Here is a 25,814-nt window from a genome sequence, read left to right on the forward strand (position 1 = left end):
AAAAATGACATTCATTAAAGGGTAAAATATCCCTAATACCCTTGGTTTAAAATTAAATAAACAAACAAAAATAAAAAAAATAAAAAAAATAAAAATAATAAAAAAAGAATTTTTTTATAGTTTCAGATTATATGTTTTCAGATTCGAAATTTTTATAAATTTTTTTTGAAATTTTTTTTATTTTTTTATAATTTTATTTTTATAATTTAAAAAATACTTTTTGAAACTGTTTTTAAAATTTTTATTTTTTATTTTAGTATTTATTTTTTATAAAAATTTAAATCATAATTCTAAAACCCCACCCCTCAACTCTAAACCCTAAGAGCACCTTTATCCTAAAACTCCATAAGAGGACTCTTAATTGTTTTTTAGTAATATTTAAGGAGTAAAGGTGTTTAAGAGATTAAGATAAGAACTTTGACACTTTTATGTATCCATTGCAAGACTCTTATTTTGGGTTCTTAAAAAATAAATTAATATTTTTGTATTTTAAATTTTTTTATTAAATAACACATTTAAAATATTACATTTTAAACATTACATTTTAAACATGGATTTGTAAATAAAAACATGAAAACAAAGATTATTAAAATAACGATAATTATTCGAAAAAAGCATCCGAGATCAGTTGTTGTCGTCACCGTGTCCAAATCTACGCCATATATGTTCAACCAAATCATCTTTTAGTTGTTGATGCATTTGCCTATTTCGAATTCTTGAACGAGCGTCCATCATATTTGTGATGTTTGAAGGGATATCTGTAGAATACGTGAAATCAACATGTGAATTCCCGTGGTCGAACTCAGAAACATCAACGAGACTGTATCCGTCTCGTTCATCTTCAACTATCATATTATGGAGTATGATACATGCTCTCATAATCTTCCCTATTTTGACTTTATCCCAAAACAGCGCCGGATTTTTAATAATCGCAAAACGTGCTTGCAAGACTCCAAAAGCACGCTCGACATCTTTTCGGATGGCTTCTTGCCGTTGAGCAAATAAAACTGCCTTCGGCCCTTGTGGCATAGAAATAGATTGGATAAAAGTTGCCCATTTCGGATATATACCATCGGTGAGATAGTAAGCCATATGGAACTCTCTTCCATTGACATAGTAAGTGACATTCGGGGCTTTACCGTTTATTATGTCATCAAAAACGGGAGAACGGTCAAGAACATTGATATCATTTAATGTACCTGGAGGTCCAAAAAATGCATGCCATATCCAGAGATCGTATGAAGCGACCGCCTCTAAAACGATTGTTGGTTTACCCGAACCACGACAATATTGCCCTTTCCAAGCGGTGGGACAATTCTTCCACTCCCAGTGCATACAATCGATGCTTCCTATCATCCCGGGAAATCCACGACGCTCTCCCACATCAAGTAGACGTTGAAGATCAGCCGGTGTTGGACTTCTTAAGTACTCATCCCCAAACAAATATATTATACCTTCCACAAACTGTTCCACGCATAACCGAGCTGTTGTTTCACCCAGCCGGAGGTATTCGTCGACCATATCAGCTGCAGAACCATACGCTAAGACACGAATGGCTGCGGTACACTTTTGAATAGGAGAGAGACTATTCCTTCCAAGACCATCTTTCTTTTCTCGGAAGTATTGCACTTCGTTGGAGAGTCGATCAACAATGTGCATGAACAGTCGCTTGTTCATTCTAAAACGTCGTCGAAAGAAATTTTCAGGATACGTTGGAGTATCACTGAAATAATCATTCCATAAACGAAAATGCCCTTCTTCACGGTGTCTTTCGATATAAGCTCGTTTTTTTCTTTTTTTTCTTCGTTCTTCTTGATCACTTTGAATGGTAAACTCTTGAAAGGTTTGATCAAAATGTTGATCAAAGGCTTCATCAAATGCATCATCAAAAGCATCATCAAAAGCTTCATCTAAATTGTTTTCAGAAGAAGAAGCCATTTTTAGTGATTAAAGAGGTTTATAAAATAGTGATTAAAGAGAGAAAATAGAAAGAAGAAGAATTTAGTATAAATAAAATTGAGTTTGAGAAAATAGAGAAAATAAGAGTTTAAACGATGGTGGTTTGGTTTGGAGATAGAAGAGATTTCAAAGAGTTGGGTTAGAGAGTGGTATAGTGAGATGAATGCTATCGAGAGAGAAAGATGAGTTGATGAGAGTGATATAGAGAGTTGTTGCTTTCGTAACTCTCGTTGTTTTGTGATTAAAGATGAGATAATGAGTTTGTTTGGTTTACGTAGAGAGATATATAGAGATGGCAAGTCACATGATGGAAGATAACAAAACACATAAAACAAAAGTACAATTATAGAAGTCACAACATGATGCAAGAGAAGTCACATGATGCAAGAGTACAAATATGCAAGAGTACAAACACACAAGAGTACATGATCCGTGACACAAAGCGTTGACACTACAAGACACACCAACAGACTGACCTTGTCCGACACTACAAGACACACTCAACAGACTGATCTGTCACGAGACACTCACTTTCTTCCCTTCCTCTTGTTACCATCACCCTTAGAGGATTGTCCTTTCTCTTGCTTGATTCCCGACTTCAACACCTTGAACTTCTCCTCTCTCAGCTTCATCTCTTCCTCCTGCATTCTTTCAAGCATCCTCCTAACCCCAGGTTCAATGTCATCTTCTGATTCCTCCACCCTTATGAAGTATCCCATATTACTCCTGTATTCTTCGCGTGATAACTCCACAATATCTTCTTCTTCTTCATCTGATATATCCACCACTTCGACTGGATCTTCTTGTGGGAGAGGCGCAACATCATCATCTCTATCTTCTTCTGAGAGTGGCGGTATGATTCCTCTTGCTGAGAGGCCACAAACAATCCGCTTTCTTGGTTCCATTTGTAGCTGTGTGTCACTTGATCCCCTGAAAAGCATCACATAACGTATTAGAACACATGTATTACATGAGCATCGTTGACAGTAGAACACAGATTTACTTATATTACAAACAACTTAAGCAAACAAGCAAACTACAAGCAAACAAGCAAACTGCAAACAAACAAGCAAAGTACAAGCAAACAAGCAAACTGCAAACAAACAAGCAAACTACTAAGATTTACTTATATTACACATGAGTCTTAAGCGCCACTTCTAAAAGATTACATGAAGAAGATCTCTTTAATGAGTTTCTCCTTAAGCGCCACTTCTAAATCAGTAAGCGGCTCTGTTTTTCCAAGGAGTTTGTCAAGCAGTTTCTTGTTGTCATGCGTCTCCTTTGCAGCTATGTCCTTCGCCTTTAACTCCCACATTTGCTGAAAATCTTGCAGATTCTTGCCTTCTTCCCCCACTGACCTTTTAGCCTTCGCCTTGGCTGCCTTCACACCAATAGGCCTCGCCGTTGCTTCATCCTCTCCATTGACACTGGGAATAGTTGCTGATGACTGAAAAGATTGGTCTTCCCCCAGATCATTAATGACAGTCGATTCAATTCTAACCACAACCTAAACCAATTCTAGTTTGAAGAAGATTAACACTAACCTTTTTATGCCGTGAACTCCTTAATTGTTTGAACCTTTGCTCTATGAACTTTGATCCTTCTATCTGTCAACGGAGAGACAAACATAAAAATGTTTCACACCAACAGAAACACATAATCAAAATCGAAAAAAAATCAAAGAACACAAACAGAGCAAGGTTTGAAACTTTGATCCATGCGTAATTGAAACTAAAATTAAAACCGAAGAACAAGCTGAACATATCCAGAGATCAAAGACATCAAATTTTTAACTCTAGGTGAAACAAACAGAACCAACAGACTACAATCATCAATCACATGCGTAATGAAACAACAGAAGAACCGGATTACCTTTCAATCTGAGGTGAAAGCTTCGATTTGAGCCACCCAGGGAAATCTTGGAGGAGAAGTCCCACGGAGAGAGATAACCAACAAACTACATATAAAAACAACAGATCAGACATAATTAAAGACATGCATATTCAAAAACACAACAACCGCTTACCTTTCAATTTCAAGAGAGACACCCAGAGAGAGCTCTGACGCGTCGAGGAGGACCACAGAGAGAGAGGTCGCCGAGAAGAGTCACCGGAGACGACGACGCCGATGAGAGACACCGAAGGATACGCCGCCGAGAAGAGTCACCGAAGGAGACGTCGAATCGCCTTTCGTGGAACAGAGCTTTCGAGAGAGAGAGAGAGAGAGAGAGAGTTGATCGCGAGAGGCGCGTAACCGATTCCTCCATCCTCTCGTTTCGCGACACCTGTCACTAAGGGGCGGGCCTTCCAGCCCTTGCGCAAGGGGCGAGTCTTGGGCTTCTGTCTTTTCCTTCATTTATTTTAATTGGATTTAATGTAAGGGTTGGGCTAAGAATCCAGGATAAAGGTGCTCTAAGGTTTGGATTAATTAATCCAAGGGGTATAAGTGTATATTTACCTCTTTAATGAAACCTATTTTTGTGACTTTGAACCTTGAGTGCTACTTTGGGAACAAAAACTTGGTTTGGTGTTATTCTAGTCTTTTTCTCTTTGAAAAATTTAATTTTTTTTATTTTTCAAAATTTGAAATCTTATCCCCAAAACCTCACTTCTCAACTCTAAACCCTAAAACCTAAACTCTAAACCCTAAACCCTAAATTCTAAACCCTAAACCCCACTCCTTGAGTGCTATTTTTGTGACTTTTGGCCTTGAGTACTAGTTTGGGAACAAAAACTTGATTTAGTGCTATTTTGATCTTTTTCTCTTGTATAAATGTATTCCATTTATAATGTCGTCTTTTTCTTACTCATCTCAATCTCTATCTCTCTTAGCCTAACTTTAGGACCTCAACCCTATGTTTTTTGGGTTTTGAGTTAACAATATTTATCTTGGTCGAAAAGTTTGTTCTGTGATGGAAATGTTTTCTTGTACGATAATTTTAAGGTTCTATTGGTCTCTTGTGGCCGAACAATGGCTCCCTTATCGGAAAATATGATAAGTGTATAGTAGATTAGGCTCTCAAAAGCACTATTTTCACAAATCGAACTGTTTTAATTGATTGTGTGATAGTAGACCACTCCTACCAAAAGAATTCTCTTTCCTCCGTAAGCGACAATAACCTTATGTAAGAAAATGTAATAGTGAAGCGTTGACTCTGAATAATTGCAAGTGCAACGTATCAATTGATGCAAGTGGAGAAAAGAGAATATAAATGTAAAAACAGTAAACAAAGAAGTTCTACGTCTTTAGTCAAGCTGCCTTGGTAAAGTACCCATAAATGAATTCAAACCTAAATCCATGAGGCTATTTTTTGCGTTTACACTTACCAAATTGTGTTTAAAGCCCTCTACAGGACTTGGTTTAGTTATAAATATGTTAGTATATAACCATTTATAACGTAAATACAAAACACATGCATGTTTCATTGAAAAACATGTTTCATTGAAAAACACTATTATTCCATTCAATAAAGGAATTTTCTTACACAGAAACTGGGTCCATTATGAATTATCAACCTTTAAAACTTCATGTTTGAACTGCCATATTAATTATCGAGTTATTCTTAGATTCACTTCCTAGGGTGAACTTCTAAGTTCACCAACCAATAGGATTTTGTTATTTCATATTCGATATTTTTTAGAAACAAAAATATTGTCAAGTTATAATATTTTTAAAATAAAAAGACAAATAAATAATTTACAAAAAGTTATTTAAAAAAAATATTTTTAACGTCGTCAACAAAATACTAAACCGTAAATTCTAAACCCTAAACCTTTGGATAAATCCTAAACTCTAAATCAAAAACACTAAACACTAAAACACTAAACCTAAACCCTAAATCCTAATCCCTAAATCCTTGAGTGTTTTAGTATTTAGTGTTTTTTATTTTGAATTTAAGATTTATCCAAGGGTTTAGGATTTATCCAAGAGTTTAGGATTTATGATTTAGGGTTTAGTGTTTTGCTGACGATATTAAAAAAAGTTTTTTAAATTTTTTTTGTAACTACTTTTTTTTAATCTTTTTATTTTAAAAACTTAATATAACTTACCAATATTTTATTTCTCTTTTCTAAAAGATATTAAATATAAAATAGCAAGATTTTATTGGTTAGTGATAAAAATTAACTCTATTCTAGGGAGTAAACCCAAAAATAAGTCTTAATTTATCACAGCATGGAATTGCAAAAGCTGCGATTTTGTCGATTTCCGTTGTAGCACTTTCTACAAAACCAACTCACGTGATGTGTTTATCTTTAATTGCATATTACATAGCTAGTAGGGGAATGAGCAAAACACAGCATATAGATGTATCATGTAGTATGTATAAGGTTTCAGCACAGTGGTTTTCACCAGAAGATGAATTGCCATATTGATATAGACCATAGATCGATTTTTTTCTAATGCAAATTTTTTAATTCTACATGTGACTACATAGATATGGATTCATTGCTTACATTCCATTTGAATATCCGAAAATAAGATCTATCTATGGATTGCACTTTTCGTTAGAGATTAGTCTAGATCTTTCGTAGGTTTGGAATACCCCAAATTAATGAAAAATGGGCGCTATCTACATTGTATATGTTTTCTTCTTAAGATATAATGAAAAAAAGAAAAAAAAGTATAAAGTTTCAATATATCTTAAGAAGAAAACATATACATTGCTAAGAAATTAGTCGAGTAGCTAGTCAGCCTAGTTTGGTTATGGGCGCTATCTACATTGTTAATAATACTTCCTAAGTTCCTATTGATCCCAATATTTTAGACAGTATACACATGACACATTATAAGTTTTACATAACGCCACCTTTTTTTTTTTTGCTAAACTGTAAATATCACATAAATGAAAAAAGATTTGCATGAGCAAAATCTAGAGTTTGAAACATCTTGGCAAAAAGAAAGAAAAAACAAGATGGATCAAGACAACCAAAACAATGGCCAGATACAAGCACCTATCGTAACCAAATCACCATAAGTGCATTAAAAAGCTTTCTAGACCTCTTCGCAGAAATCATGTTCCTTATCTCTCTATCAATCGCACTGAAGACTGATGAAGCAGGCAAGGAAACATTGTTATGGATCAAATTATTTCTTTGCTTCCAAAGGTGGAATACGACCGCTTGAGAAGCCAACTTCCGCAGCAGCAGCATCCTCCTGGAGTGTGGAGCTCGAATCCATGAGAGCAGCTCCGACCAGTTTGCGAAGCTTTGATGAGGGGGACCACATCTAGTGAAGACTTGGGACCATACGTCGTTACTGTATTGGCAGGAGAGGAAAAGATGGTCTCTTGTTTCAGTCGCTGTGTTACAAAGGGGGCAGTTAACAGGGATGGGAAGACCCCATGAGGCCAGCCTCTCTCTAGTAGATAATCTGTCGTAGTTGGCCACCCACATGGTGAAGGCATGCTTCGGGAGAGCTCCTTTGAACCACACAACATCATGCCACACTTGTACTTCTTGCCTTGGCCGCAAGACCTCCCAAGTCGCCTGCGCATTAAACACATTCAAAGGATAATCAGCAGATCTCCATTCAACCACATCAACAACATCAGCAGGCAAAGGAAGAGTTAAAGTAGTTAAATAAGAGTGGAGTTCCACTTCCTGATCCGATCTAGGGTGAGGAAGAGCCCATGTGGAAGCGACAATAGCATCGGCTACTGTTGCCTGCTTCCTCAGCCGAAGTGCCCTCGGGCCCGAAGGACCTAGGTAGTTAATCAGCTGGCCGAAAGGAGACCAAATATCGAACCAGAAGCTAGTGGTAGCACCATTTCCAATCAATGTTTTTGAAAATTGCAGCGCAAGTGGCCTCAACTTAAGCAGTCTCTTCCATGCCCAGGAATCCGTTTGAGCAGGTTGAATAGTCCAGAAACAATCAGCAGCTAGGTGGATACTGTTATGCCAGTCAGTCCATAAAGAAGGGGCATTTGATAGGAGGAGCCAGATGAACTTAAGACCCAGGACCTGGTTCCAGACGTATATGCTTCTAACACCCAGCCCCCCTTCTTTCTTAGGCAAACACACTGTGGTCCAGGCCACCTTAGCGATCCCTCTCTTCTCAATATTACCGGACCATAAGAAGCGAGCGCAGAGAGATTCTATAGTGGCAATGCAGCCCTTAGGAAGCATAAAAGCAGATACCCAGAAGTTGATTAAACCAAATATAACCGTTTTAAGTAGCTGAAGCCGACCCGCAAAAGAGAGCAATTTGACCGACCAAGCTTGGAAACTCTTAGTAACTTTGGTAATGAGGGGGGCGTATTCAGAGATCTTCAGCTTCCTGCTCATGAGAGGAAGACCAAGATATCTAATGGGGAGTTTACCAATAGGGAATCCATAGTTAGCTATAGCTTGGGATTCACTATGGTTAAGCCCCGCTGTGAATAATTCAGTCTTCGTTGTGTTCATATGGAGACCCGACCACGAGGCGAAATCATCTAGACACTCTGAGATACCGTGTAAGCTGTTACTCCTTCCATCAAAAAATACCATCACGTCATCAGCGAACATCAGGTGCGAGATCTTTAGATTCTCAGTTCTTGGGTGGTAGCCTATGCTGCCTTCATCGTATCTTGATAAGAGAAGGCGAGATAAACACTCCATCGCTAGCACGAAGAGATAGGGTGACAAAGGGTCCCCTTGTCTAATTCCTCTAGAGCTCTTGAAGAAGCCTCTGGTGGAGCCGTTCACTGATACTGAGAAAGTCGCGGAGGTTAGACATTGGGCGATGAGACTAATGTAGTTTTCCGGGATGGCTAGAGCTCTTAGCGACGCCATGATGAAATCCCATCTAACAGAGTCAAAGGCTTTCCTCAAATCCACCTTCAACATTCCTCTGGAAGAGATATTTCGGTTATTATATCCGTTCACTAAGTCAGTCGCTAGCAGGACGTTCTCAGCTAATAGGCGTCCGGGCAGGAAAGCAGATTGAGACTTTGAGATCATTAGCGGAAGTATCTCCTTTAGTCTCGACGCCAGGAGCTTCACTATTACCTTGTAGACTGTATTAAGACAAGATATCGGACGAAACTCAGAGGGGTGCGACGCATTCGGGATTTTTGGGATCAGAACGAGATTTGCCGCATTCCACTGCTTGAGAAGAGATCCAGACCGAAAGAATTCTAGAATTGCCTCAGTAACTTCCGGCCCTACCACCGACCAGGAAGCAGTGAAGAATTCCGATGAATAGCCATCAGGTCCTCCTGTTTTGTTCTTTGGAAGCGAGAAGAAGGCTTCTTTGACGTCCTGCGCCGTGAACTGCTTCTCGAAGTTTATTGCTTGATCCTGCGAGCACTTGAAGCCGAACAAGAGGTCAAGGTCACTCTGCACAAACATGGGAGGAGAGGTAGGTCCGCCCAAGAGGTCTGAAAAGTAGTTCACACACAGCTCCTGTATCTCTGGGACAGAATCGATGCGCGCGCCACTATCAGAAATGAGAAAGTGGATGTGATTGATGGCCTGTCTTGACGCCGCATATCTGTGAAACAGCCTTGAATTTCCATCACCAAACGCCATCCAATTGATCCTCGATCGCTGGAAGAAGAAAGCAGTTTCAGCATTTGATAGCTCTTCCCAATCTTTCATTGCTTGAAGCTCAGTCGCAGCATTTGTCGTTGAGGGGACTGCAAGCATTTTATTCTGAGCGTTCACCAGGTTATCCAGAGCCAGAGCCGTCCTCTTTTCAATGCCTGAGTAGTTTTGTTTACTGAACTCCTTGATATATTGCTTCGGGAGTTTCAACTCCTTGATATAACGCCACCTTATGTTGCTCTATAATCTATCAAGTAACTTAGAAAACAAGCGCATGTCATCAGACGATATTAAGTTTTCCTTTTCCAGGACCAATGAGAGAGGTTCATATTGAAGTTACATAATTTTTCAATCTAGAAACCCCTAATACAAAAAATGTTTAAATTTTATAATAACGGATGGTAAATAAGCTTTTTTCGATTGAACAATCTCTCCTTTGAGAACGAGTAAGCTAAAATTTATGTTTGACCAAAAAATAATAAAAAGGATGGTAAATAAGCCTTTTAGATAAAATCTACATTCTATGATATAATATTAAACTGTCTGATATATATTACTAAGGCTTCGAATAAAATCACAAAATAAAGCCATTTCAAAGGCTTCAAATAAAATCACAAAATAAAACCATTCCAAAAAATTAACAAAGGCATTTACATTATCGTCGTTTATTATTTTGCAAATACCCAGTTTTTACTAGAATAAAAATCATTATGCGAAAATGATACAGTTGATTTTGAAAATCATAATAAAAGGGGGAAAATCGGACCGACCACGGTTTCTACTGAAGAAGCATTAGTCATGCCTTGTTGTATTAGTTTTATTTGACTAACGATAAAGAAAAATCATGTTTAGTTTTACGTGTCCCATAGTTCATGAGTCATGACGTTCGACATCATTCATGTTTGACTATTTCTTCCCAGAAAAACGATGTTTTGAACGTTGAAGTGAGTCACTGAAATAACATTCTGATTTGATTCAGCGGAATAGCACACAAATTCCAAATTCCCCAAAAAGTAGGACAAAATGTTCGTAAATTCACATATAGAACCAAGTAACTAAGTATACCAAGTACATTTTAATCTGTCAAAAAAAAAACTGTCAAAAAAAAAACCAAATACATTTTAATAGTAAAAGAGCTTCAAAAACAAAAAAAAAAACTGAGTATACCAAGTATATGGGAAAAGAAAAATAGTTGTCTACTTAATATGTATACGTAAACCAACTATATGGGGAAAATAAACATAGTTTTCTACCTTATATGTATACGTAACTCACAAGTAACTTGTGAAAAACATATACCGCTCATACTTTTTAACGACTTGGTAACTACCAAAAAACTTAGAGCAACATAGGCTCCGAATGGTAACAGCGGGTTGGGCGGTGCGGGACAAGCGGATTGATTAGTGCGGTGCGGTTTAAGAGCGGTTTGTGTTACAAAAACGCATATTGTGGGACAAGTGCGGTTCATCTAATAGAAGCGGTTTAAGAAATATGTGAATGGTGACCAAAATAATAAAAAGTGCGGGACAAATGTTTGAATGGTGTTTAACTGCGGTTTGTATAAGAGAAATTTAATAAAATTAATTAAATTTATTATTTAAAATAGAAAACGTAAAAGTTTATATAAATTTTTTTTTGTTTTTTTTTTGTTTTCTGATTTAAAAAAAAAATTGAAAATGAACCAACCGCAGACCGCAACCAGTACAAGAAAACGTAGCAGTAACAACAGCGTTTTACGAGGAAATAATTTCCTCGTAAATTTACATAAGCTTTACAACGCAATTACGACGAGACATAACTTCGTCGTAAACTCCATGGTAATTTACGACGAAACGTTTTCGTCGTAAAGTCAATGTAAGTTTACGACGAAAGTACGTGGAATGCGAAATAGTTGTAAACGTTACATCGACATTACAACGAATCATGTTACCGTTATATAAAGGTGAAAACGTGTATTCAATGTGCTTTAACTTACCTAAATTCGTTGTAAACGCGTTGTAAATTTTCCATGTAAAAACCATGTAAAACTTACCATATTTCTCTATATATGTCATTTCCCACAACTCTCTTCCTCACAACACACAACTCTCTTCCTCACAACACACAACTCTCTTCCTCTCGAACCTGATGGCGTTTAGACTATGCTCCTCATTCAGCCACCAATTACTATTTCGAAGATAACGATAACGAATATGAGTCATTCGTCTGTCTGCCAATTCAGTGGAGCGACAAGGAGAAAATGGAGGGAAGTGCAGTTGGTTTATACTTGAGTGGAACCTCCGACCATCGTCAAAGGTTTCTCTCAAGTACAAACCAGCTGCACTTCCGTCCACTTTCTCCTTGTCGTTCCATTGAATTGGCAGACAGACGAACGGCACAGGTTCCTTATCGTTGTCTTAGAAATAGTAAATGGTGGGTTAACAACGCAATTACGACGAACCCAACGAAACCAAATTTCGTCGTAAACGCCATGTAATATTACGACGTAAGTACGTCAAAAAGAAAACTTTACATCGATATTACAACGAATCATGTTACCGTTATATTTAGGTGAAAAACTTATCGAAGTTCGTTGTAAAGTCGTTGTAAAAAAACTATGTAAAATCCATGTAAAAGTTTCCTTGTAAAATCGTTGTTATATTTCAACTACCCAACTCGAAAATTTCTCAATATATATGTCATTTCCCACAACTCTCTTCCTCACAACACACAACTCTCTTCCTCACAAGACCCAAACGGAAAAAAAAAATTTTTTAAAAAAATAGAAGAAAAAATGGTCGGTGGCAGTAGTATTTACGAGTTACGAAGTTGGATGTATTTGCACAAAGATTCCGACGGGAGAGTGACGAATGCATTTCTGAACGGGCTAGAGACATTCATGCACCAGGCGGGCTGTACAACGATCACGCAGGAAAGCGGTAAGATGTTCTGCCCCTGTTCAAAATGCAAGAATTCGAAATTTGCACGTAGTGAAACTGTATGGAATCATTTAGTAAACAGAGGATTTACACCACAGTACTACATTTGGTATCAACATGGAGAGGGTTATGGGGGAAATGAAGCTAGTAGTAGTAATGCTAATTTTGAGGATGCTCATCATAATGAAGAACCGAATCATGTGCATAATGAATATAATTATCATTAAGAGGAGCAGATGGTAGATCATGATAGGGTTCAAGATATGATTAGTGATGCATTTTTAGAAACAACTACAACAATAGCAGATGGAACTGGAAATGTAGAAGAACCTAATTTGGATGCAAAAAGGTTTTATGAAATGCTAGATGCTGCAAATCAACTAATCTACACTGGTTGTAGAGAAGGTATCTCTAAATTGTCTCTCTAAATTGTCTCTAGCAGCTAGGATGATGAATATTAAAACGGATCATAATTTACCTGAGAATTGCATGGATGCATGGGCGGAGTTGTTTAAAGAGTATTTGCCAGAAGACAACGTGTCTGCTGAATCTTATTATGAGATTCAGAAATTGGTTTATAGTCTTGGGTTACCATCGGAGATGATTGATGTTTGCATCGACAACTGCATGATCTACTGGAAGGAAGATGACAAGTTAGAAGAGTGTCGATTCTGCAAAAAACCACGATTCAAACCGCAAGGCCGTGGGAGGAATAGGGTACCGTACCAAAGGATGTGGTACCTACCAATTACAGACAGATTGAAAAGATTATATCAATCTGAGAGGACTGCTGCGTCGATGAGGTGGCATGCCGAACATGTCCAGAGAGATGGTGAGGTTGCACATCCATCAGACGCAAGAGCGTGGAAACATTTCAACAAGGTACACGGAGATTTTGCTACAAATATTCAGAATGTCTATCTTGGGTTATGCACCGATGGATTTAGTCCATTTGGAATGTCTGGTAGACAATATTCTTTGTGGCCAGTCATTCTTACGCCGTATAATTTACCGCCGGATATGTGCATGGAACAAGAATTTCTATTTTTGACCATATTAATCCCAGGGCCGAAGCATCCAAAACGGTCTCTTGATGTTTTTCCTTCAACCGTTGATAGAAGAGCTAAAGCAATTGTGGTCAGAAGGGGTGAAGACGTACGATTGTTCCTTGAAAAACAATTTTACGATGCGAGCAGTTCTGATGTGGACGATAAGTGATTTCCCTGCTTATGGGATGTTGTCTTGCTGGACAACACATGGAAGATTATCTTGTCCGTATTGTCTTGGATCCACGGATGCTTTTCAACTGAAGAATGGTAGGAAGAGTTGTTGGTTTGATTGTCATCGTCGGTTTCTTCCACTTGCCCCCCGTACAGAAGAAATAAGACATTGTTTCGACACAAAAAAACTGTCAGAGACAGTCCTCCTCCATATCTCACCGGCCAGCAGATCGAAGCGGACATTGATTATTACGGAGCTCAGGAAACAGTTAAGGTTGGAGGAAATTGGCATGTTCCTGGAAATATGTCTGATGGGTATGGTGTATATCACAATTGGCATAAGAAGAGTATATTTTGGGAGCTACCCTATTGGAAGGATCTTCTCTTACGCCACAATCTGGATGTCATGCATATCGAGAAGAACTTTTTTGAGAACATCATGAATACATTACTTAACGTCCCTGGGAAGACAAAAGATAACAAAAAGTCAAGGATGGACTTACCTGATATTTGCTCAAGAAGTGAGTTACATATCAAGAGCAATGGAAACGTTCCTGTTCCCATCTTCCGGTTGTCATCAGCAGCCAAAACAACCTTGTTTGACTGGGTTGCATCGGAAGTTAAGTTTCCTGATGGTTATGTTTCAAATATGTCAAGATGTATTGAACGAGGTCAAAAGTTCTCCGGAATGAAAAGTCATGATTGTCATGTGTTTATGCAACGACTGCTTCCATTTGCTTTTGCCGAGCTCCTTCCAGCAAATGTCCACGAAGCACTTGCAGGTAATTATAAATTTATATATATACATATGTTACGAAATGTTATTAATTTGATTCCTTTTAAAATATACAGCCATCGGAGCATTTTTCAGAGATCTTAGCACACGTACGTTCAAAGAAGAAGTCATCGAACAACTTCATCAGAACATTCCGATCATATTGTGCAACCTGGAGAAGATATTTCCTCCTTCATTTTTTGACGTCATGGAGCATCTAGTTGTCCACCTACCGTATGAAGCATTGCTTCGTGGACCTGTTCACAACGGATGGATGTATCCGTATGAGCGACAGATGAAACATTTGAAGGGGAAAGCAAGAAATCTTGCAAAGGTAGAAGGTTCAATAGTTGCAGGGAGTTTGACAGCCGAAACATCTAACTTCACATCATACTACTTTGCTCCAACTGTTCGTACGAGAAAAAGAGTTCATAGGAGATATGATGATGGTGGAGTACCGACATCATATCCAATTGATGGTGTTCCTGACATTTTTTGCGAAATTGGACGGTTTGGTGGTAAAACAAAAGAAGTATGGTGGTCATGTGAAGAAGATAAACATAGTGCCCACACTTATATTCTGCTCAACTGCGAGGATGCAATGACCCGTTACTTTGAAAGGTAAATATTTTTGTGAATGTTAATTATATGAATTGAAGTTAATTATGTATGATTTGATTATTTGTTCAATTTGCAGGATGTTTGTATCTCAAGTTGAAGAAGCAATACCAAGAATATCTGCAACTGATGTGGATACACGTAAAGATAAGCACTTTGTCAAGTGGTTAAAATCACAGGTAATATATCTCATACTATTATATTAATTAAGTAAGTGTTTAAGAATATATATATGTTTTTTGCAGGTTGATTATGACGATCCTTATTATCCCGTATGGTTTCACGAATTGGTTCAAGGTCCAGTTGCAAAGGTCACCACATCACCTATGTATTTCACACGAGGATTTACCTTTCACACATACGAGTATGGGAGACATCGGGCAACGAGTAACTACGGAATATGTGTGAAAGGTGAAACAGACTTTTACGGGATATTGCAGGAGATTATTGAAGTGGAATTTCCGGGGTTATTGAAGCTAAAATGCGTCCTCTTCAAATGTGAATGGTTCGATCCTGTTGTGAACCGAGGGATTCGGTATAACAAATTTGGTGTTGTGGATGTCAATTTTGGGAGAAGATACAACAAATTTGAGCCTTTCATTTTAGCTTCACAAGCCGAGCAAGTTAGCTTCCTTCCTTATCCTCGGCTTCGAACTTCCGGGATAAACTGGGTAACTGCTATCAAAGTTACACCTCGTGGACGCATTGTCGTTGGAGAAGAACCGCCCTTGCAAGAAGAAGACGCTATCACTGAAGTTGAGGTACCAGAACAACCAACTGATGAAATCCTTTTGATCGACCCGCAAAACTTTCAATATGAAGATATTCCCGAAGATGCGACAGATGAAGCACGTGAAGACGAGTTCGAGAGAAGCGACGATGATGATTGTAATGATAGTGATGAGAACGAAAACGATTTAGAGTGATATAATAGTGATTAGAACGAAAACGATTTAGAGTGATGTAATATATGTATCAAATGTTGGATTTCTCTATTGTAACATTTTCTAAAAGAAAGAGTAAGAAGTAGTATGAAATAAGATATGATGTTAGATGATATGTGACTTTGGGGTTTAGGGATTTCATTCTCGGTGTTTAGGGTTAAGCGTCGTAATTTCGTCGTAAATGGAAAAACGCGGGCCTGGTAATTTCTTCGTAAAACGAAAAACACGGGTCTGGTAATTTCGTCGTAAAACGAAAAACACGGGCATGGTAATTTCGTCGTAAATGAAAAAACGCGGGCCTGGTAAATTCGTCGTAAATGGAAAAACGCGGGCCTGGTAAATTCGTCGTAAACTTACGTCGCTTTTACGACGAATCCTAATCTATATAAGGAGACGCCGAGAGCGAGGCTGCCTCGCTCATTCCTCCCAAATTCCTTTGCTCTCTCTAAGGTAAACTCTCTCTTCTCTCTTTTTTTTTTTTTTTAAATTAGTTTAGGTGATTAGTTAGGTAACGGAATTAGTTTAGGTGATTAGTTAGGTAATTAGTTTAGGTGATTAGTTAGGTAACGGAATAATATTTTTATTATGTCGTAATTGATTAAATGTATTTTAGTTTTTTTTAGATGGCTCCTAAAAGAAAATCCAGAGCACCTAGTTATAGAGATTTGTTTGGCGACGATGGTTCTGGTACATCTTCTTCCGGTCCATCATCTTCCGGTCCATCATCCTCCACCGCAGTTCCCGACTCTCAGCCTTCTCAGAGAGTTGCTTGGAGTCCTCCTCCACCGCAGATGCCTCCACCGCAAATGCCTCCACCGCATATGCCTCCACCTCCTCCTCCAGCGGCTGCACCTGAGCCTGTCCCAGAAGGTGCAGTTCATCCGGATTTGCGTGTGTCTTCATATGCCCCATTCGCGAGATATACGGTAGAGGATTTGCTTGCCCAGCCTGGACGGGAGGGTTTGGATGTTCTAGACCCCGATAGACCCCGAGGAACTTATTGGTAAGTTATAATTTTTATTACATTAAAATTTAAATTATTTTTATTTTCTAACGGTTAAATTGTTTTCCTTTCAGGTTTGGGGCTAACAACCGTGTTGGCCGGAGCGTTTCGAAAACGATTAAGGGTTACTACGACGGGGCATATCCGAACTGGAGCAAGACTCCAAATCACGTTAAGATCACTTGGTTTAAAATGTTTGCGGTAAGATTTTTAAATTTAATTAAATTTTCACTTTTAAATATGTATATATTTTTTAAATATTATTATTAATTGTAATTTTTTCAAATTTTTTGTGTTTCAGCAAAAGTGGCATTGGTCTTTGGGAATGACCGAGATGGTGAAGGCGGAATTCGTTGCAAAAGCAAAGATCCGCCTCTGCAACACAGTTTCCGATTGGAAGGACAAGTGGGAGCTCGACGGGTATGAGGGAAAGCCCACTGAGCTCACGAAGGATGTGTGGGATGGCCTCATCGCCTATTGGAAGCACCCCTCTTCGATCAAAAATGCCAATTCGTGCTCGGCTTCTCGAAGAACGAAGGATAAAGATGGTAATTTGCCCATGCTTCACAGAACCGGCCAAAAACCACATGCAGGCATCCGTCTAGAAGTTGTAAGTTTTGTTTTTAAATATTTATTTTAAAATATTCAATTAATATAATTTTTAATATTTTTTTTTTGTAGTTGGAGAAGACGGGAGTCTTACCATCTCTGTCTGACCTATTCAAGATGACTCACGCCACATCCGACGGAGTTTTTGTGGATCCTGCATCTGAGAAACTCGCTCAAGCAGTGGCTACTCGGATTGAAGAACGGGAGACGCAACTAACTCAGGAGTCTCCCGATGGATTACCCGTCACATTGTCCACCGAAGAAGCCGACAGAATCTTCGAAGAGGTAGTACAACTAAAAATTTTTGTTTACATTATTTTTAATAACTATATTAATATATGTTTTAATTTTATAGCTGGCTCCTAGAAAGAAGGGACGAATAGTCGGTATAGGCTCTGTTAACCAAGTTGCAAGGGCAACTTCGTCATACACTTCGAGACGGGATGAAGAGACTTCTCAGATGAAAGCTCGAATGGATAGCCAGCAGGTTCGTTTAGACTCTCTTGAGGATTTGCTAGACGTGATGGCTGTGGGAAACCCGGTTATGCAGAGAATGTTGAGTCAGAGACGAGCCGCTCTTGGGTTGCCAGTACGAGATCCCCAAGAGTCCGATCCAACCCGTCAACAGCCGAGCAACCCCACCGACTACTTCGATGATATGTAGTTTTTTTAATATTTCGGTTTGTATTATGAATTTAAATATTATGACTTTTAAATGCTTTTTATATATGTTTTTTATTTTCATATTTCGTTTTAAAATTAAAATTATTTAAAATTCTGAATTTTAAATAAATTCAAATTTATATATATATTTGAGGTTAAAAACAATATTCAAAATATATTATAAAACGAAACGTCGATGTAGGCTCGACGTAAACATTTACGACTGATTACCGTCGAAAAGATTTACGAGTCTTTTACATCGAAGTTTTTACGTGGTCTTTACATCGAAATGTTACGTGGAGTTTACATCGAAATATTTACGAGGGTGTTACAACGAAATTGTTTACGTGTGCTTTACATCGAATCCATTACGTGGAGTTTACCACGAAATTTTACGTGTCGTTTACGACGAATCTCTGCCCTGCGCTTTACGAGGAATATATTTCGTCGTAAACTTAACAAGTCATTTACGACGAAACGTCGGTTACGACGGGCGTTTTACGACGAAACGTGTTTCGAGGTTCATTCTTCGTAACACCCCGTTTACGACGAAATTACAACGTATATTGCCCTCGTAAAAAATATGTTTTCTTGTAGTGAACGTGTTAGTGAGACCCGCAAACAGTACAAAGACCAAACCAAAACAGCTCTTACTTAGCTACTTCTCCCCTCGGTTTTACTGTTTTTTGTGTGTCTCCCCCCCTCCCCCCTTAAAAAACCTCAAATTTGCCCCTGTAATGTTGCTCTTATATTCCAATTTCACTAAGATTAGTTAGCTGTTGACGAAAAAAAGATTAGTTGGCTAACACTTGACAACTTGTTCCCACAAAAAAAAAACACACACACATTAAAACACAACAATAGGTAACCCTTTGGGTCCAGTGGTTTGGTTTTATTGAGACTTCATTAAAGTTTTTTATATTACTCCCTCAGTTTTACTTTATTTGGTGTTTAAAAAAATGTTTTTTGTTCTAAAATAAGTAAGTTTTCACTAATTTATTCTAAATAATATTTAATGTCATTTAAAATTTGTAACCAATTACAAAATACTGTTTTTTTTATTGGTTGAACTAGTTTTATTTAATAATACTTTTATATAATCAAGATAAATTATATAAATATTTGTACTTTCTAAATTTGTAGCAAAAATTTTAAATGCAAATTAAAATAAAACAAAAGAAGTAAGAAATATGATTTTTGAGTCTTGGAAAAAAGCAAAATGTGCACATTAAACAAAAAGACTTATATAAGTGTTTCATTATAGTACATGTAAAACCCCAGGGTGTAAAACTATCTTATTAAACCGATTTGAAATGGTGTAGTCAAACACGAATTATCATAAAACAAATAAAGTTATCGGTTATAAAATCATCATAGTTTGTAATGCTATAATAAATTAGCGTGGAAAACACAACTATTCACAATAAAAATTGTTTCTAACACTGTTTGATGATTCATTTTATGAAAATACTTGTATGACGATTCCATGTGCACTATATTGAGCTACATTATAAGATTTACTTATCACGGTTCTACTTGCATCATGAACGGATAATTCATGACTCATTATTGATTTTTTTTTGTGTTTATTTAATTCGTATTTTTTTCGCAGGTCAATTAGTGGAATCTATTTTGTTTTGAAAATATTTTTATTTCTTGAGTAGAAGGAAGCTTTTGATAATCTAGTTTTTGTTTTCTTTTGAAGGTAAGCGTTCCTAGGAAAGTTGGAGAATTGATTAGTGGTATATAAAGTTATTATAGCCGTGAAGCCATTATTCTCCCAAAATGAACCTAACTTCTTCAGCTAAGTTGAAAACCCCTATCTATTGTTCATGCATGTAAATCAAGTTGTCTGATTAAAAAATATGGGTCCGTCTTAAAATGCAAAACTTGGAAAACAAATACTAGATTCCGCTATGCATATGAAAGAATATATAACAATTATATATATAACAATTATGTAATTGACTAATCAAATGTCACAGTCAAATAAAAAAATCATTTTGATTATAAAATTACCAAAGAGGGGTTAAGCCCACATATAATAAATAATAACTGAAAGGCCCATATCCATTAATAAACAGCTATTAGCCGAGCCGGTCCCTCTAACTAACCGAGACTCTGAAACTGCTTTTTAAAATTATATAGAACACGTGGAGCACGAGTAACTAAAATATGTTAACGCCTCCACACCATGAGTACGTACGTAGCTGCCACATCACTGTTCGTTGGACACATGGCGTAATTCGATGCAATATAGACCCATAAAAAACTGGCGCATCCTACTTTAACACGGTGCGACGTAGCAGATAACACCAACTTTCCACTTACAAAATCTATTGGTAATTATTTCTCTAATATAGGAAACAATTAATCGCATGAGCGCACACGTTAAGGATTGCCACGTCATCAGAAAACGTGAAACGTGCATCCTCTCTCTCTTTCTCGCACTCGGTTTCTGGATTCCCGGAAAATACTGTTATCGTCGTCGAGTCCGTCTCCTTCGTCTTCTGGTCAACGATGAATATCTTTAGATTCGCCGGCGATATGACTCACTTGATGAGTATCTTAATCCTTCTCCTCAAAATCTACGCGACGAAATCCTGCGCCGGTGAGTTCTCTTCCCTTGTGTATGCTTCGAAGACGAGCTCTCAAAAACAATCTCGCATTGCTTTGACCTGTTTGTTATCGTTTACAATGCAAATCTTATTATATAGCTCGTATGATCGATCGATTTCCAGAATAGTGGTGAAATCTCATTTTAGATTAGGTTTGAGGGAAGAATGCTCATATGAATTTGATTTTGATTGGGTAGGAATCTCTCTGAAGACGCAGGAGCTGTATGCGCTTGTGTTCTTGACTCGGTACTTGGATCAGTTCACGGATTACGTGTCTCTCTACAACAGCGTGATGAAGGTTGTCTTCATTGCTAGCTCGCTGGCTATCGTTTGGTGTATGCGTAGGCATCCACTTGTGCGGAAGTCGTACGATATGGACCTTGATACATTTCGTCATCAGTACGTTTTGTTTGCATGTTTTGTGTTGGCGCTTCTTCTGCATGAGATATTCACTTTCCAAGAGGTATTCTCACATAAGTTTCTTTGATTATCTTGTCAGATGCAACTATAGTATCTCTCTTTATTTAAATCACCAAAAACATTTTAGCCAATGTGCCCTGATAAAACTTTCATCTTTGCAACTGCCTTCACTCCGAGCTATATTTTGAAGTAGTATTGCAACAATGTGGCTTGTGTGTAATTGATAGTCATTTGAATTTGGAACCATTGTAGGTGTTCTGGGCCTTTTCAATATACTTGGAGGCAGTTGCTATCCTTCCCCAGTTGGTTCTGCTACAGAGAAGTGGGAATGTGGACAATTTGACTGGACAATATGTTCTCTTTCTTGGGTACGTATTCTTTCCAGAGATATGTTTTTGCTTTCTTGATCTACTGGCTTCACATTTTGGAACTGACTGTTGATATAGCATATGACTATTACCTGGTTCTGCAATGATGTTACTGTAATATGATATGTTGGGTTTGTTTAGAATTGTTCTCTTTCTTCTTGATATACCGTGTCTGTCACTTGTTAATGCATTTTGTTTGTACGGGAGTCTGAATGGGAAATAACTTAACTTGCAGGGCGTATCGTGGATTATATATCATCAACTGGATCTATCGATATTTCACAGAGGATCATTTCACTAGATGGATCGGTAAACAATGTTTCAACAAAGAAGCACCAAATTACATTCTGCATTATTTGGTTGTTGACATATTTGCAATTTTCCAGCTTGTGTGTCCGGTCTTGTCCAAACTGCTCTCTATGCGGATTTCTTCTACTACTACTACTTGAGGTAAATAAACCTCACCAGTCTGAAATCTCTCCAGATCTTTTATAGCGGCCACTGATCATGTGACTAACTTCGTATCCCTTTCTGTTTCATTCTAGCTGGAAAACCAATACTAAACTGAAGCTTCCGGCTTGAGCAGAACCAGACAAATTCTGTAAGTGTCAAAGTTGAGGAAATTACATAGACAGTGACACTTGAAAAACGAAAATAGACATGGTTGGTTTTTGGTTTCTCCCTATTGTTAGTTGTTACAATCTAACAGGGAGAATGATGCAGCATTGTTGTTTAAGAAGTGCTTTACCCTCTTAGTGGACATTGTAACTTTCCAAGAGTATGAATTACACGTGGAGGTTGAAATCGACACTCTTCGTTGAAGTGTTGTTCAAAACTATAGCTCAGATTAGAATAGAAAGTACAGAAGCAATGTTTTTGGTAAAAAACTTAAAACTAGTCTTCTTCAGTATGTTTTACTTTCTTGGTTTTCTTCTTGTGATCTCGTGTCTTCTTGCTTCTTAGCTTGTCCATCTCTTCACCCTCAGAAACTTTTTCTCTACTACGTTTCTCTTTCTTTGACTTCTTTCTCTTCACAGGAGCCTCCTCTATTTCATCATCATTCTCTTCTTCTTGACCTTCCTGCTCCATGGTCTCTTCTGTTTCAGCCTCAACCACCGTGTTTGCGATCTCTGCTTAGACCATAAAGAATCAAATCAACAAACACACTAATGGTATGTGATAACGCCAACGGCCAAAAGAAGAACTAACCTTCTCCACTAAAGCCCGAGTCAAAGACAAGACCTGTAAGATGCTGCTTCAAGAAAACCTGGAACAAAACAGTGTGATGAGTGAAACATGATTTCTTATTAACCCAAAACACATCACACCTTCCATATCAAAGAGCGTACCGCAGAGATGAGTTGACGTGTCTTCACGTCATAAACCCGTAGATATCGGTCTAGCCCTGAACAAACCAGTAAAACAGAAACACAGATGAGATTGCTGAAACGCATATGGATTTTGAAGTTGTGCGCAACAGAAAGCATCTTTACCGCAAGAAGCTATCACTTGATGATGTGGATGTCTAACAACTGATCTTATGCTTCCAGAACACTTTCCTAGAAAGCTTCCCAACAGCTTTCCTGCAAAAGAGATTAATTATTGACTGATTAATTACTTTTTCGATACAGCAACATTGTTTTATGATACGTTTGTAGAGAGAATCAACGAACCTGTTCGTATATCAAAGGCAGCGAGGTCAGCAGAAGCATTCCCGACATAGACAGTATGACCGTCTGGGTCTTGAGTGATTGCTGTAATAGCAGTCTCATGGAAATCAAAGGACATGACCGGTCTACGTTGAGCAGAGACATCATAAAGACGAACCTATCTCAAGAAAACAAGAAATTTTTTGAGTAACCTGGACACAGCGATAAAAATCTGGTGGCAGTAAGAAAAGAAACTTCATTGATTGTTTTAACCTGGTGAGACTTGGTCCCTGTGACAAATTTACGGTGATCGTCGTTGCTCATGAATGCAGCACAAGTGAACCAGGTTGGCGTGAAGATCCCGAGATTGTCTTTGGGAGGCTGCACCAAGCAGAGATTGGTTAGAAAGAGACATTAACTGAAGGCTTTGGTAGAGAAGAAACTCACAGATTTTGCGCTCCAGATCTTAGTACATTGTTCAAGATCCCATATATTGACTTCAACACGTTTCCTGCATTAGAACATTCATTTAAATATGGTAACAACCAAACCGAGATATATAACGAACTAAGTTCTTAACTACTAACCCTCCAAACAAGCCGAAGTTCTCGGTCCCGTCAACTTTACCAACCAATAGTTCACCAGAACCACATGCTTTCCAAGTTTTGGGTGCAGCTTCATCTGTAGAATCAGCACGTGCATCTGGAAACTGAACAGTTCTGAGGCTCACATCTCCCTTTCTTGTGCATGTAAGCAATGTGCAAGACCTAATAACAACAAGTTATTTTGAGAAACATCAATCGCAGCACAAAACTAACTGGTGATAGGTTGAAGAAACTGTTTCATACCTTTCTGTGTGATCTTCTTTTTGCTTTCTGAATAAGTGCAGGCCGGAGACTTCGTTATCTTCAGGTGAAGAACCGTCATCACCAAACACAGAGTATGCAAAGTGAAGATCACCATTACAGGGATTAAGAACCTCAACCTATATAACAGTCATAACTAGTTAGCTCGGCTACGGAGACAAAGTTACAAATTACAAATAGCTTAAGAGCAAGGATTAACACATACGTTGCCATCTTTTCTCGCCACAGCCAAAAGCTGCAATTAAAAGAAGAAGACAAAAAGTGATGAGCTTTTCAACTAAGCTTGAAGCAGAGCTTACATAAGCATTAAAAGATTAAAACTATGTACGGGATTGTTTAGACGGTCATCCATGGAAGCGGCGAGAACGCTTCTGGAAGCATTCATCTCCCCCCATGAGTTGACTACAGTCGGAGTGCCTCTCTCTTTACCTCGAGCTTCAGTCACTGCAACATCGAATCGGAAAAAATAGCTTCAGTATAGTTCCTCGGCTTGAGAAAAAGGAAGGGAGATAGAGAGAAAGTGGGGACCTTTGATTAAGCCGAGAGAGTCAAAGGTTAAAGCACGGATCGGAGGGCAGCCGAGGGTCTCGTTGGAGATGACTCGAGGCATTTCTGTAAGTTTACTCCGAGTAGCAGAGGCGCGACGACGGAGAAGAGTAAACCTTTTTCTAAAACCCTACGATTCGACTCTGGACAAACATAATTAAACAACTACCGGAGTCGATTTTTATTTAGGTTAGCTAAACCGGGACAATAGTACGTACTGTACTGTACTTTATATATATATATATATACACACGATGTTTTAATTTAATAAAAACCATAAAATAATAAATCATTTTGTTATCGTATTATGATTGTTTTTTTCATATGTTGTTTGAGATTTATTTTATAGTTAAAACTCGTTTTCACACATAAGTTCAAGTTAATATTTATATTTTACAATTATCGTGCATAGATGAGTTGTTATAAGATTTTTACTTAGGATTAAAAAAATATTATATCTAAATATTTAAACTAAGCATAATCCGAAATAAAAAATGAAAAGTAAAAAAAATGAAAATCGAATATATCAATCGAGTCAATGACAACATCATACATGTTTTTATGTACTAAAATTTAATATATTATTAAATAAGTCTTTAAATTTTTATTTTGCTAGGATTTTTTAGAAAGGAAAATATTTTATTTTATAAATCTCATTTTTATTTACAATTAAAAAATAAAAAATAATAATATTAAATACTCTTTTACAATTTTGTTTAAATTTTAAAAAAGAGAGTAAATTACTGTCATCTAACCTATTACAATTATCTTCTCTTAGAATTTCAGAAAAGATATATTGCTATCAAATAATTATTTTTAGTTATTAATAAATAATTTTAAAATTGGTATTTGTATAATTCATATAAATACTAATTTTACACTTATTTTGTTAATTAAATAATTTTAGTATTATGTTCGTCATCAAACACTCTCTTAAAAATATTATCAAATATATTTTACAATTCTCTTTTGGTTAGGACTTAAAATAAGGGGGAATTTTACTTATACACTTTTTTTGATACCACTTTTCACTTATACAACCACTCAAAGGATATTTTCATAAATACCACATTCATTAATGTGTAAATGACTAAACTAACCCTACCTTATTT

General features: G+C 37.4%; 2 protein-coding genes and 1 long non-coding RNA gene across 3 annotated transcripts; all 3 read right to left on the minus strand.

The window, feature by feature from the left end:
• Positions 1 to 149: 149 nt before the first annotated feature.
• On the minus strand, positions 150 to 1,989 carry LOC103840541 (putative nuclease HARBI1). The gene has a single exon (XM_033281372.1). The coding sequence runs from the start codon at positions 1,936 to 1,938 to the stop codon at positions 625 to 627; it is 1,314 nt and encodes a 437-aa protein (XP_033137263.1). The 5' UTR covers positions 1,939 to 1,989; the 3' UTR covers positions 150 to 624.
• A 3,895-nt stretch (positions 1,990 to 5,884) lies between these two features.
• LOC117128607 lies at positions 5,885 to 11,579 on the minus strand. The gene is made up of 2 exons (XR_004451995.1): positions 9,715 to 11,579; positions 5,885 to 6,766 (listed from the first exon to the last, which is right to left on the minus strand). It is a non-coding gene; the product is annotated as an uncharacterized LOC117128607 (long non-coding RNA).
• A 10,860-nt stretch (positions 11,580 to 22,439) lies between these two features.
• On the minus strand, positions 22,440 to 24,911 carry LOC103832143 (WD repeat-containing protein 74). The gene is made up of 12 exons (XM_009108102.3): positions 24,685 to 24,911; positions 24,485 to 24,600; positions 24,362 to 24,391; positions 24,139 to 24,275; positions 23,878 to 24,057; positions 23,738 to 23,801; positions 23,564 to 23,671; positions 23,315 to 23,468; positions 23,135 to 23,224; positions 22,991 to 23,046; positions 22,851 to 22,908; positions 22,440 to 22,771 (listed from the first exon to the last, which is right to left on the minus strand). Exons 1-12 carry the CDS (start codon positions 24,764 to 24,766, stop codon positions 22,536 to 22,538), a joined length of 1,311 nt encoding a protein of 436 aa, XP_009106350.1. The 5' UTR covers positions 24,767 to 24,911; the 3' UTR covers positions 22,440 to 22,535.
• Positions 24,912 to 25,814: the final 903 nt, after the last annotated feature.

This window comes from Brassica rapa, chromosome A09, assembly GCF_000309985.2.
Source record: "Brassica rapa cultivar Chiifu-401-42 chromosome A09, CAAS_Brap_v3.01, whole genome shotgun sequence".
NCBI lineage: Eukaryota > Viridiplantae > Streptophyta > Magnoliopsida > Brassicales > Brassicaceae > Brassica > Brassica rapa.

Bases quoted from the DNA above. Each gene is read 5' to 3' on its own strand.
- LOC103840541 (XM_033281372.1), bottom strand. From the start codon at position 1,938: ATGGCTTCTTCTTCTGAAAACAATTTAGATGAAGCTTTTGATGATGCT.
- LOC103832143 (XM_009108102.3), bottom strand. From the start codon at position 24,766: ATGCCTCGAGTCATCTCCAACGAGACCCTCGGCTGCCCTCCGATCCGT. The intron at 23,802-23,877 runs GTTAGTAGTTAA...GTTCTAATGCAG, and splicing joins AACTTCGGCTTGTTTGGAGG to GAAACGTGTTGAAGTCAATA. The intron at 23,672-23,737 runs GTGAGTTTCTTC...TGCTTGGTGCAG, and splicing joins AGATCTGGAGCGCAAAATCT to CCTCCCAAAGACAATCTCGG.